At 60.8% G+C, this 13,716-nt stretch overlaps 3 protein-coding genes across 3 annotated transcripts; 1 reads left to right on the top strand and 2 right to left on the bottom strand.

The window, feature by feature from the left end:
• Positions 1–282: 282 nt before the first annotated feature.
• On the top strand, positions 283–2,880 carry VTJ83DRAFT_6784 (uncharacterized protein; the record flags this gene model as incomplete). The annotated part of the gene is made up of 3 exons (XM_071013533.1): positions 283–357; positions 412–2,639; positions 2,793–2,880. The coding sequence occupies 3 exons, from the start codon at positions 283–285 to the stop codon at positions 2,878–2,880; spliced, it is 2,391 nt and encodes a 796-aa protein (XP_070864411.1).
• A 2,043-nt stretch (positions 2,881–4,923) lies between these two features.
• VTJ83DRAFT_6783 (uncharacterized protein) lies at positions 4,924–7,302 on the bottom strand (the record flags this gene model as incomplete). The annotated part of the gene is made up of 1 exon (XM_071013532.1): positions 4,924–7,302. One exon carries the CDS (start codon positions 7,300–7,302, stop codon positions 4,924–4,926), a length of 2,379 nt encoding a protein of 792 aa, XP_070864410.1.
• A 1,538-nt stretch (positions 7,303–8,840) lies between these two features.
• On the bottom strand, positions 8,841–10,664 carry VTJ83DRAFT_6782 (uncharacterized protein; the record flags this gene model as incomplete). Its single annotated transcript, XM_071013531.1, has 2 exons — positions 8,841–10,429; positions 10,487–10,664. The coding sequence occupies 2 exons, from the start codon at positions 10,662–10,664 to the stop codon at positions 8,841–8,843; spliced, it is 1,767 nt and encodes a 588-aa protein (XP_070864409.1).
• Positions 10,665–13,716: the final 3,052 nt, after the last annotated feature.

The following is a 13,716-nucleotide window of genomic DNA, read 5'->3' as shown; positions in this document are numbered from 1 at the left end:
CCGACACCCCGGGATCCTGCTTGAATGTTACTCTCTGCCGTCCCGCCTCATGCATCGTCGTCATTCCTAAGCCCGGGCGCATCCGCAGCTGCATGAACGACACGACGCGCGTAGTGTGGTCGTTGTTGTCGTTGTTGTTGCTGCTGCTGCTGCCGCGCTTCAGCTTCGTCGCCCGAGTGTGAAAAGGAGGCTTTGGCCGCTTGTATTCTCTGAACCCCGCCATCTCATACCACTACCACCACCAGCAACAACAGCAACAACAAAGTTGAGCTCGCCATCCCCATGGATGAGCTCAAGAAAAAAGTTCTCGGGGTCCTGGCTCGGCGCAAGAGCACGGCCACCAAGAACGGGAAGCCGGTATGTCAACAAGGCCGATGATACCGAACCTTGATGACTGACTTGTTCCCCCAGGAGAAAGACCCCTTACGGAGAGCCAGTGAGAGCGATGTTGTCAGGAGTGGCGGCACCTGGAGGTCGTCGCAAGCCCTGGAGCCGGGGCCCCGACGTCGCAGGCTTCGCCGGACGGACACAAACACGTCCAACGGCAGGGGCACGGAAGATGACTCGTATGGCGCGGCTCACGACCTCGGGCCCCTTACGGAATGGCCGCCTTCGGGCATGTCGAGCCGCGAGGAGCTCAACCTGGGCCCGGCCATGCAGCTCATCTCGCGCGGCGTGCCGGCTTTCAAGGGCCACCGCCGAGCCATCCCCCATGCCTCGGATAGCTACTACGCTCTGTTCGCCACGATCGCGGGAAACCGAGGCGACGAAACCGACGCGGCCAACCAGCACGACTCCATGATTCAGCTCATGACGCTTCGCCTCTCCGAGTCCGGCCCGGCCACCTACCCTTGGGAGACTCTCGAGCAGCCCAGCTACGCCTTCTGCTACGGCAAGCGGCCCGGCACCGTCACCCTGAACCACTGGGTCTCTATGGCAAGCTCCCTGCCGCCGTCCATCGGCCTCCGCGACGCCGGCGTGGCGCCGCGCGAGATAAGCCTCGAGGACATCTTTGTCCGCCTCAAGGAGCTGGACCGCGGCCTCGAGGACGACGACGAGGAACTCATGTACCGGAACCTGTACAGGCGCCTGCTCAAGGACCCGGACAAGTTCATGAGCCCGCACATGACGCTGGACACCCAGATCACCGACCTCATCATGGTGCTGACCCGCCCGGACTGGATCGACTTTACCCTGCCCAAGAACCAGGTCGTGACCCGCTTCATCTTTGACGTATCCCCGGCCAATGCCGCCACCTACCACAAGTTCTTCCACCAGCTTCTCCTCAGCCTCGAGCTTGAGCTCCGCATCCAGTCGCGCCACCACATGACGGACGCCAAGGAGAAGCTGATCGCTCAGCTGCCCCCCACCATCCAGTGGAATCTGGCCCTGGCCCGACGCTGGCGCGACAACATCCGCGTTGCCGACTACGGCGCCGCCCCCGAGGAGCTCCAGCTCCGGTACAAGCTCAAGAAGCGGCAGGTCAGCATGCTCAAGCGCTTCGCCCAAATGATGAAGTGGCCCAACCTCGCCGAAACCCTCGCCAGCCTCAAACGCCGCGACGCCGATAACACCCTCGACCTCGTCAGCTCGCATGCCATGGCGTTCTTCTCGGGCCTCGTCCTTCCCGGCCCAACCTTTCCTTTCTTAATCATGAACTCCCTCATCGACATCGACCCGGATCGCGCCACCGACGATCTGACCCTCCTCTCCCACGCCCACCCCAGCTGCGGCTTCCAGTACCGCAACAGCTCCACGTACTGGACCGCGGCCTCCATCGTCGGCAAGGTCCTCGCCCCGACCTGCCGCTGCGCGCTTGCCGGCTGGGTCGGGCCCGCCCGTCCCACCGCCGATCTGGGCAGAAACCAGATCGCCCGCATCCGCGCTCGCACCCCTCCCTCCGGCTCCGGCGCGAACCGCCTCACGCAAGATGACGTCCGCACCATGTCGGAGCGCTCCGACCCGCTCGGCCCGCCTGCCCAGGTCTTCCCGGTGAACGAGTACTCCCTCGTGGCCCCCGACCGGGACGAGGACCCGTACCTCGCCGATCTCGTGCGCATCGAGCTGCTGCACCTCCGCCCGGTCCCCGACCACGGCGGCTCGGCCACCTCCTCCCCCTCCGCCGCGGCCCACCTGGCTCCGGGAAGGAGCTCGACCAGCACGCCGACCCAGCCAAAGTACTACGACGCCTCCATCCAGTTCGCCATCGACGGCGTCTCCTGGCCGCTCAAGCTTCGCTATGACGTCTCCTTCATCCACGCCTGGCCCTGCTCGGACGGGCCGCACCCGCTGTTCTTTGACTACGTCTTCACGCCGGTCAAGGCGGACGAGCTTGTGAGGGTGAGGGATTGGGGAAGGTCTCCTCCGCCGGCTCCCCCTGGGGCTCAGAGGCCGTCGTCGTCGTCCCATGCGAATATCCACGCACATGCCGGTAGCGGCGGCGGCGGCGGCGGCGGCGGCGGCGGTGGTATTGGAGGAGGGGCACCGGGTGTGTCAAGCCCGAGCACGCTGAGCGGCGGGGACGAGGAGAGGGTGCTGGTTGTGGAGGCGTTCGGGGTGCCGGATAATGAGGTGCTGGCCAGGGCATGGTGTGCGCATTGGGGGTTGAGCGCGGTTGTGGCGGACGTGGGCAAGACTTGGTGAGCTTTCTCCTTTCTTCCGTCCTTTCTTTCCTTGTTTCCGTCCTTCCTGTTCTCACTTCCCGCGCTCCACTCCCCTCTTTGTCTCTCTTTTGCCTGTCCGCCTATCCGTTTGATTTCTCTAGGTTGCTAACGTCCTCCCTTCTTCCACAGCATGGCATGCGCGATCCGCGAGGCATACGCGGCGACCGTGACGGTGGTCATCCTCGTGGATGACGAGCAGGACCGGAGAGACGACTAACCTACCTCGTCGATGAGCTTCGACAACACCCACATCATCTCGTGGTCGTGACACGACGTCAGTGTGAATGGGATAGGGTGGACGGTAACGTGATGGGTGGTTGGCGGTGCATAGCGGGCAGAACTATGAAATTGGCGGGAAGGATACGATGCTTTCTTTTAACCTTGTCTTGATGAGGCTGGTTCGGATGGATGTTGCTACGTACGACGCGGATGATCTTCGGAAGCCAGGGGCATGGGATGTGGACGATACACATGAGCGATGGGGGGTTGGTTTATCCATGGAGGGGCCGGAAGTCAGGCCAGGAGGATGCTGAGCGAGGAAAGCGGCAGCCCTTTTTTTAACCAGGCTGGCCGAGCTGGTTCGAGTTGATGGTTTAGCGGTCCGATAATACCCCAAGTTACTGTTTTCAAGGTTACCATGCTCTTCAGATCTGGCGGCCTATGGAGAGAGAATCCCTGCGTTTCTCCTGCAACTCCATGCTCCTCTCTAAGTACATACGATCCTGCCCCCTAGAATGCACAGGATCCCGTCCGCTCTCCCCCAGTAAACTGGTGAGGGTAGAGTTGGGGAGAGCAGGCGAGCTGTCAAGCAAACCTATCGCATCACCGCCTCCAAAAACCCTCAAAAGTCATTCGCCGCGCCGAGCCCCGTCACCAGTTCCATCATGCTACCCCTTCCAAAGCCCTTACCCTCAGACGAGGAACCTCCCTCCCCCCCGTAGCTGTTGATTGTGCCAAAATTCTGCCCGGTCTCGACACCCCGGTTGCCAGGACCGAAAGCGATAATACAGAAGTGGGTGCTAAGATGATGGATCTCCCGGTTGCTGTTTCTCGTTGCCTTCCTTGTTCAAGCGGGACGGCTGTCTTGTCGCTTGATCTCCCGGGACAGAAAAAGACCGGCGGTGCCTTCAGTCTCCTGGCCTCTGTATCGCCCGTTTCTCTCGCCAGATGGCCATCGTGAGAAACTTGGAGCCTCGTTTCCATCCGTGCCGCTGCAATCGTTGCCTATCAAGAGAGAGTATCACGGTGAGCGACGCTCCGTCAGACCCATGAGTCGTCGATGAGAAGAGGCCAAGCTGAAAGAAAAGAAAAAATGGACGTATACAAGCCTTGGGCCCTGGAGCTGTGCTCACCGGAGCACCAACAAGCCAATCGTCGAGGTCAGGCGTACGGCACACCAAGCCATCAAGATGTGTCAGAAACGGGGTGGGTGAACAACCCCCTCTCTATGCCGTCAGCTAGCCAAAGCAAAAACGCCCGCCCCTTCTCTCTCTTGATCACGCAAACACCTCTCCTCTCCGACGTCTGCAATCCGAAGCCCGTATTGTAGAGACAGGTATGCCTATGTTAGTGTGTATGTATATAATAGTCAGAGAGCAACTAAGTACACAGAGCCGTCCGTAGCCTACTCGTATGTACAGTAAACAACAAAACAAAGCCAGTGCTCATCATGTCCATCTCCGTCGCATCCGAATGGTATCCGCATCGCGTAGAAGCATGGCTGGTTAAGGGGGTGTCATCATCAAGTCATTTCGTCAGAAACATGAAGCGAAACCAGGTCATCAAACCGGGCCCGGACGACGATCCAGCTCTTCCGAGGCTTCCAATCCAGAGAGAGGCGGTCCAGGTCGGAGAGACCACATCATACCTCCCTCCGTTTTTCCCTGCCTCCCCCTCCCCTTGTGGAGGAGCCTTCGGTATATGTTGAGCTGGGGACGACGTCCGGGCCCGGCCGGGAAGATAGACATAAGAAGGAAAAAGGAAAGAAAAAGGAAGAAAAACAAAGGAAATAGCCACCCCTCTCCCCTTTTTGGAGGCGCCACACCGTTCAGTCATATCCGGTTGCGGCGACCCCTTGAACTTTTCAGTCTGTTTTTGTGTTTTCTTTGCTTCCTCCCTCCCCGTCAGCAAGGGTTTCCGACAGGTACTCTCGTTTCGTCTGTTCATCCGTCTTCCGCATTCCCTCTTTCTACCCCCGTCGGCCCGTAGCAGCCAGGAGGAGTCGCGTATATGCCTTCTTGACTCCGCGCTGGCAAGCTTCTCAGGCCCAGACGGGGATGTTTTCCACATCCTCCCGGCCACCTCCCAGCCCGCTATCCCTAGGCGTGGCCATCACCACCCCATCCATCATCATCAGCTTCCCCTCGGAAAAGCTCCCTGCGCCCACTGCCGGAGGAGCCATCACACCTTCCTCCCCAACGCCTGCCATGATCACCATCGGGCCCACCGCAGGAGCAGCTGCCGCCGCCGTCGCCGTCGCCGCAGACGAGGACGACGAAAACGACGATGAGACGGTGGCGTTGCTAGCATAGGGCGGCGGGGCCAAGGTAACCATGGCGTCGCAAAACTGACGCGGTATGCGCGGGATGGAGGGGATGCCCTGGTTGGGGTCGGGGACGACGCTCAGGGGCTCGTGGTGGGCCCTGTCTTGCTTTTCTTGGCCGGGGTGGTGGTGTTGGTGGGTATAGTGATGGAAGCTAAAGAAGCTGGTTGGCGGAGGCGTGATGATGCGGTGCGGTCTGGTGTTATTGTTATGGTTGCGAGCCGGGCTTGGGTTCGGGCCCGGGACCACAAGGACCCGTCGTTCCTCCCCCGCTCCCGCCGCCGGCTCGTCGAGCATCATCGCGTCCGCCGCGGCGGCGTCTTGCATCTCAACCTCTCCGTCGGTTCCGGTATCTTCTTTGGACGGATGCGGCTGCGGCGACGGCGACCGGGTTCTGCGCGTGATGCCCAGGATGCGGCGGCGTGACTTGGTCAGCTTCTTATGCTGCCTGAGCGAGCGGGTATCGTCTTCAACACCGGCAGCCACGGGCCGAGACGTCGAGGAAGAAATCGACGGACGCGGCGACAGGATGCTGCCGTGGCAACTGAAGATTGATCCCGTTGGGGAGAGCGGTTCCGGGCGGTCCGACGAAGTGGACGACCGGCCCGAGCGCGTGTAAGAAGAGGAGCTGGGGGGGTACACCCCGCTGGCGCTGTAGCTGTGATGATGCCGATATTGTTGTTGTTGTTGATGATGATGATGATGCTGCTGCGCGCCCGCCAGGTCCAGCGTAACCCGCGACGCCGAGTGCCGTAGCTTCTTGACGAGCTTCCTGGTGACCATTTCCGCATCAATCGCGAAATCCAGCGAGGGAGCGCGCTTGGTTCCCCGCTGAAGGTGCAGGGCACCAGGGATCAACGCCCGGGGCGGGCGGCCGATCCGCGACGACGATGAAGAGGACGACGACGAGGTCCTGGTATGCAGCGATGGCGGCGGACCCATGAGGTCGGCGGGACGGTTGGCTGGCGGGACGGAGAAGCGATTTTGGCGCAGCAGCTGGCGCGCAGCCATGCGGTCGGCGAACGACTGGCTCGGCTGCGAGGGCATGATCTGGTCAGAGAACGTCCCGGCGCTCGGCGAAGCGGGCGGTGACGACGCCATATGGTCGGCAAACGACCTGCTTCCCGTAGGGGACGCGGGCCCGCCGTCGCCAGCCCGTAGCGGATGTCGCCCGCCGCGGATGGCATGCGCCTCGAAAAAGCCGGAGGCCACCAGATTCCGGTAGCTCTCCATGACCTCCTCGCGGCTGGGGTACGCCGTGGTTGACAACGTCTCGGCGCGCGGCCGCTGTTGCGACGGGGCGCCCTTTTCGCCTTTACGCTCCACCATTCCGGTCATCATCCTTCCAATGCTCCCCGACGACTTGGACTTGCTCAAGTGCAGCTTCTCGCGCACCCCATCCCACAGCGGCGCGAGGAAGCTGGTCTTCTTGACCACGCCTCCCGAGTTCCGTTCCTCTTGGGCCTGCGTCGCCAACGACGACCCAAGCCATCCGGCCGCGGTGCTCTTGGGCCGGCGGAGGTGGTTCAAGCCCGAGGTCGTTCCCGCGATCTCCTCGCCGCCGCCTGGGTGGTTCGTGGGCTCCGACCTGCGTTGCTGATGCCGTTGGAACGTTTTCCTGATGACACCGTCTTTGGAGAGGCTGCGGCCACGTCCTGCCTTGCTGCCATTGTCTCCGTCATCGCTCGTTCGCCTGTCGTTGCCGCTCTCTTCGCTCTCGAGATCGTCATCCTCGTAATTCTCAAAGCCCAGAAATCCCGGAGGCGGAGCAGTCGAAACGCGATCGCTCATGCTCCCCTCGACAAAGCGGCTCTGTCCTGTGATCACGGCGGCGGAGGCGATGACTCGGGGCGACCGCGGCGGGTCTCGCGGGGAGAGCGGCGGCTGCCGAGAGGACGAGACGGACGAGATGGGGGTGCTGGCGCTCATGCTAGCGCTGACACTGGCGGTTGCGGACCATGCTTGCTGCTGCCGCTGCAACGTAGACGGCGACGGCGGCGGGGGGATGTTCTGCGTCTGTATGTGCAGGGCGTTTTGCTTCAGTTGCAGGCGATGGCGGAACGAGGCACCCGTGCCCGCGCCGGCGACCGAGGACATATTTGTCGTGTCTGCCGTTTGAAGATGCTGTGGAGCGTAGGCCTGAAGGTGAAGAACATGGGTAGGATATGTTGATGACAAGCGGGCCTTCTTCCGTTAGCGGCGGTTGAAGATAGTCGCTCGGTTTGCCGAAAGCTCGCAGTCGTCGGCAGCGCTATCGCTGACGACAGCCAATGCAGCGAACGGTTCGTCGCCAGTAGCTCTCAGCAGCCGTTGACGCGGCTTTGGGGCGGTGTTGTTGTGATTGTTGTTGGAAAGCTGGCAAGCGGTGTCGGGAGCGGGAGGTTGGCGTCCGTGCGGCAGGGGGAGCGGGTTGAATGTTTTGTTTACGTTTCTGCAACAAGGCCCCGCTGCACCGAGCAACCACGGCGCTAAGCGTTGAAGAGACCGCCCAACCAAATCTTCAAGACAAACAGAAAGAAAAGAAACGTTGCTGAAGAAAACAGCGCATGCGCGATGCAGCGCCGAACAAATGATGTATTGTCCAACGCTGCATAAAAAATGCTGGAAGGAAGCCTTCTCAAAAGGACAAAAACAATCGGGACGCTCAGGAGGTGGCCCAGCTCTGCATATCTCTGTTTTGGGCTCGACGCACCCCCGCGCGTTGGCATGTGGCCGGCCGGGCAACCATCGCGGGCCGCTTCCCGCCAGGTACAAGGCGCTGCTGTCTGAGCCAATGGCGCGCCGACTGCCACGCTGTTCCTCAAGACAACAACCCCTTGCAGAAGTCTCAGTAACCAGCAGCAACGCAAGCCCATCGGCCGTTCTTGGTGTCGTTATCTTTGTCGAAATTGCACATCACCATCACACCGTCACATCCGACCATACGTTGGACGAGAGGCACCACGGCAACCGGAGCAGTCACAAGACAAACACAGAACTCTTGGGAACGACGTGATACGAACAATATCCAGTTATAGTATATGCTGACTAGACTTATTCCAAACAAACAGAAAGGAATCAACCAGCGCTCCTTGCGATAGCCCAATACTACTCACCCCTACCAAAAACACAATCTTCTTTGTCCAAATCGCCAGATTCACCGCGACACCGCGAGTGATCCCCAGAATATCCAAACTATAACATTGCGCGCCCTTCATGTTCTCGGGAGAAAAAAATGTATGAGATGCTAAGGAAACCAGCCATGGTATGTCGAGGGAAATGTGTCCTTGGGACACCAAAATGTGTGTAAAAAAGTAGACAGAGAAGAGAGAAGTAAAAAGGAAAAAAAAAAAAAAAAACCAGGAAATATAAGGAATGTGTGCGTGTGTCGAGTGCGTCCGTAGACTGGTATTCCTTGTGCCAATTCACCCAAAAGCCAGCCCCGAAAACAACCCGGAAGCGCCTGATCCGCACCCAAGCGATAAAAAGCAAACCCAAAATCGCCCCTTCATATACAAGTCCAGCACCGGGCAGCCAGTGCAAGACCAAGCCAAATTGCGCAGGTCCCTCATCCATTCATACACGTCCAGGACCCGGAAACGCCAAAAGACGATATGCGCGAAAGCTGCGAACACCAGGCTACCGCGACCCGACATCTAGTAGTACCCGTCCAACTTCTTGGCGTCCACAAGAATGCCGTTGGCACGCTCAAAGACCATGGGACCGAGGAGCGCGTCAACGTCCTCGACCACACCCTTCTCGCGAGCGCCGTCCTGGAACCGCGTCCTCTCGTCCACCTCGGTGCGGAACGTCTCATCGCGGGCGCGCTTGGTGCCCGCATACTGGCTCGGAGGCGGCAGCATGCTCGGGTGGATGGGCCCCCTGCTGTTGGGGTTGGGAGTGAGCGGGGGAAGCGGCGGGAGTTGGCGGGCCGAAGCGAACACCGTAGGGCTTGGGAGTGAGCGGGGGAAGCGGCGGGAGTTGGCGGGCCGAAGCGAACACCGTAGGGCTTGGGATCGGAGGGCGGCTCGGGCGCTGCAAGTTGGTATCGATCTGCAGAGGCGGCAACATGGTGCGCTGCTGAGGCGGCTGGTGGTGCTGCGGTGACGGGTCTTGTGGGACTGCTGAGGCGTCGCCGGGTGGTACGACGGAGGCTGGATGGGCGGAAGCTGCACGGGGGCCGGGCGGTAGTCTGGCTGGGCAGCCTCGCGGCGAGGTGCAGGGTTGATCGGCGCGTAGCTGCTGGATTGCGAAGGGGCCCGCTCGCGGCTGTGCTGCCTGGGAGCCGGCGGTGGCGGCGGCGGGGCCGGGTACGACGTCTGCGACGGGTAGGTAGGCGCTTGTTGCGATGGAGGGTAGATGGGAGAGGCGGGCACAGAGGAGGATTGCTGGTAGGGCTGCGGAGGGGCAGCAGCAGGATACTGCGGGTTCCCGTTGGGGCCCATGAACTGGAGGTGATGCTGGCTGGACGACGGGTTCTGCGGGTACTGCTGCTGGTGCTGGTGATAGTCTGCCATGGACGGGCGACGCTGAGAGTCGTTCGGGTACGGCGTCCTCTCTGTGCTGCCGCTCATGGACCGCTGGCGGTTGTACTCATTGCGGTTATCAGGAGTTGCCGTCCTCCTTGACCGGCTGTACTCGTCCTCGCCGTTCTCGTAGTCCCCGTTGCCGCCCTTTCCACCACGGCGCCGCATCCGAACTTCGCGGCGGATGCGGACACGGCAGCCCTGGTCCGAGATGACGCGGCTGAGGTTGGTGCTCGTGCCAAGGCCAGGGAACTTTTTGGCGCTGTAGACGGTGAAGTCCTGCGACTTGACTTCCATCCGGAAGTCGAACGAGCCACCGGTGATGGGGTCGACGGTGCTGAGGGGCTGAGACTCGCTGTCGTCCTTGTCCTTGTCCTTGTCCTCCTTGGTCTCCTCGTAGAGGTTGAAGGTCAGCTTGTAGCGACCCTCGTGCCTGACCGACAGGTCCGGGAACAGGAAGTAGCCAGCCTCCTGAGGTCGGTCCAGATACGCCATGCCGGAGACGGGCATGCCCGTCAGCACAGGGGGCGTGTTGTTGGGCGAGGGAGTACCGCGAGCATGGGCGAGGACGCGGGCGTGCTCAAGGGTGACGAAGAGGAAGAAGTTGGCATTGTAGACGAAGGTGATGTCCTTCTCCTGGGCCTGCTCCCAGGTCTGACCCTCAAAGATGCGGAGCTCCACGACGGGAGGCGGGTCGACGGGACGGCGATCGGCCGAAGCTGCGAAGGGTTAGAATTACATGGACGGAAGCAGCCAAATCCCAATCCGGCACTTACACTTAGGACCGGCACCGCAAGCGCGAGCACGCTCGGGCTGCTGGATGACCTTCAGAGAATACCACAGGCGGCGGCCGCCCTTGGTATCCCGGGAGATGATAGAAGCCTCCATGGAGTGACTGCTGCTCTCGAGCGCCGGAATGGCGTGGGCGGCCGAGGCGAGTATTGGCGCGCCCATGGCTGACAAAGGTGGTTTTTGAGCGATGAAGGGATCCGATCTCGGGTTAGAACGTCAAAGCGCGTGTAAATGCTCCCGCGGCAGGGTCGCACTCCTCGATCCAGACCGCAAAAAAAAACGCTGAATCGCCCCCGTTAGCTCTGTGCCCCTGAAAAAAAATCCGACGGTGCCCAAAACAGCGTGGTGATTCTCCTCACGACGTGGACCCAACCCGGATGGCCGGGACAGCCCCAACTTCGGACGAAAGGCCCAGGGGAAGGAAAAGCAAAAGGCGGTGTCGCAGGCAGAGGAAGTGGTGACACACGGGGACGACGGTGACTTACAGGCTCGGTCGACGAGTTCGATGGCACCGGCAGCCTCGCACACGATTCCCGTCACGGAGGGCACGGCAACACCCCCCCAAAGTACCGAGTCGCACAGGCGGGCAGCAAACACCGTCAGACGCAACAACGACACGACCGTGGTGCAATGGGCCGGGCACGTGGGAAATGGCGAGTGGAAATGGCCTCCGTCGATTTGATGCTGGTTCGAGCGATGATGAAAGAGGCTCGAAATCGGCGTCGGATCGGTGGTCGATGGAGGGTCGATGGGGATGCGGAGGGCGGAGGAAGGTGGAAAGGTGGAAGGAAAGATTGGGTGCGAGGTGGACGGGCCCGCAGCAGACGAGTGGTCTGAGAGAGACCTTTGAGGATCCCAGAAACCAAAGCGACGGGACGCTGGGGCGAAAAAGGAACGGTCGGGCTCGTACCGTGTCGCTGATTGGCGTCGGGGGGGCGGGGGTTCGTCTCGGCGAGTGGGCCGGTGAATCCTTGGGGCTGTCCGATCGACGGCTCCTCTGCTGCCTCTTGTTTGCCTCTGGTCTTTTTTTCTTACCTTTTCCTCTTTTTCTGGCACGTCCGTTGAGGCCGACGGAGTGTCGAGGTTGTGGAAGGGAAAATGAGAGGGAATCACGAAGCGGGCGAGGAAAAAAGGGAGGGAAGGCTGGCCCAGGGTGACAAAATGAGAGGCTCCAACTTGACGAGGCCCTTGCTTGGCTGGTTTGGGACGAGTCTTCCACTTTTTGCAGGGGGGGCCAAGATTCAGGTGGTTGAAGGAAACCGACCGGGTGGGGGAACATAGGAGGACTGGAAATGAGGGTGCATTCTCGAGTGGAGTGCCGAACCGGCCCACGCCATCGTCCATACTTCTTGAACAGGGAAAGCGCAAGCACACCCCCCGTTCGCGGTGGTTTTCCGCGGTTCTGGGTGGTCGCTTGCGGATTCTAGCGCAGCGTCCATAGCGTACAGTATTGGATTTGTCCATACTCACACGGTGCTGAGCGAGGGTGGCACGTCGCTGGCCCGAGGGAGCGGTAGGCGCACAGCCCGGCTGTTCATTGGCCACCGGCTGAGAGAACGCAGGATCCCGGCCCAGCGGGATGGGGAGCTTGAGCGCTCAGGCCGTGCCACACACGGTGCTGCGTGATTGGAACAGGCCCGGTTCTTCTCCCCCCCGACCCAAGCTAGCTTCTTCTCCGGGCAGGCTGCCGCTGTCTCCGTAGGGTGGGAACGCCAGAGATGATTGGCCCACAGCCCCAGAGTCCCCACAACTCTTCTGATCCAGGGCTCAGGTTCGATGTACTGCGTACTTTTTCCTGACTTCGAGCCAGCAGTGACTTCGTACCGCCGGCCTGTTCGCTGGGCCCGGCCGAGGTGCTAGACCCCTACCTCCTCCTCCCCTTCCCCCACCCGGGTCGTCCCATGCCCCAAAACAGGAAACCCATCTAACGAACCGAAGTGACGAGTGTGGGTCGCGCCCAGCCTTCTTCTCCCCATCGAGTTCTCTGTCAGAATCGCATCAGCTCGTCAACCGTTTCGATGGGTCCCCATTGTGCTCCATCTCTTCTCCGCCCAACAACGAAACATTGGTGGTGTCGTACGGAGAAACTACCTACTGTAGTATGTAACTACATACTGGAGTATGTATACTATAGAACGTACTTGGAGATGGATCAACCAGCGTAGCCTACATGGACTGCCCAGCGGTCTGCACTCTGCCCATCCACGTCTGCATTGCATGCAGCCAGGTTTCCGATGCAAGCCTTGAACCTTCGTTGCTGCGTAAGTCCCAGCGCATGTCTAATTCCGGTCGGGTGCGCCAAACCAATCCAACCAAGCCCCCAGCGCTGCTGCTGCTGCTGCTGCTGCTGCAAGACGCCTTCGAATCCCATGGGCTCGATTGTTTTCCCTTTCTTGGCTGGCGAGCTCAGGGATTGGGAGGGGGGGTGGCCGGGCAAGAAGGGGGAGGGAAGCCGGACGCCCGGGGCTGCGCAGGGTCGCAAAGCGTGGTTCAATCACACACCGTCAGTCACGCCGAGCCAGCCACATCTCATCATTCCCACCCCGCCCGTGAAAAAAGCGAAACCTGGTGGATGGGAGCCCCGGTCATACAGTTTTGCGTTGTTCCCCGCGGACTTCCAGGCGCTCAGGTGCAGACGCCCCGGTTTGGGAACCCTCTCCGTGCATTCATTGTTGTCGGGACCGAAGAACCGCCGTGGGTGGTGTCCTGTGTGTTCCAGAGGAGCGGAATCTCCGGGCACGCAGCGACGCTGTTCAACGCGACAGCCTTCCTCCCGCTTGTCGGGCAGACACGGCGGGCAACGCTCAGGCTCCATGACGTGGTCCGGACCTAGGGTGGTTTTCTTTTGGTGTTGGTTGGGTTTCCGCCCATGAAAAGAAACGAAAGCATCACATGGGGCATCTCCGCTCCATGGGTGTGGCCATGTGTCGCGCACGCGTCGATGCGCACACACGCTTACTGTGTACGTATCGGGGGCGCGCGAGAGGCTTGACGATCAGGTCTATTATAACTAACCATGTAACTATGTACTGTGTTTGGGGGAGGGATTGTGGTGCGCTATCCGAACCGCTAGCTCGTCGCGGGAATCACGAACGCAACGGCCCATCGACCGCGCCAGCCCTCTTTCGACGAGGGTCCCCGATGCCCGCTAGGCTTGGTCGGACGCTAGCGTTGTGCCTTCTCGAGCATCGCTGAACGATAGCGTTGGCCACAG

This window comes from Remersonia thermophila, chromosome 6 (genome assembly GCF_042764415.1).
Source record: "Remersonia thermophila strain ATCC 22073 chromosome 6, whole genome shotgun sequence".
In the NCBI taxonomy this organism is placed as follows: Eukaryota; Fungi; Ascomycota; class Sordariomycetes; order Sordariales; family Chaetomiaceae; genus Remersonia; species Remersonia thermophila.
Note: the sequence above shows the minus strand (reverse complement) of the source record. Positions and strands in the feature narration are given on the sequence as shown.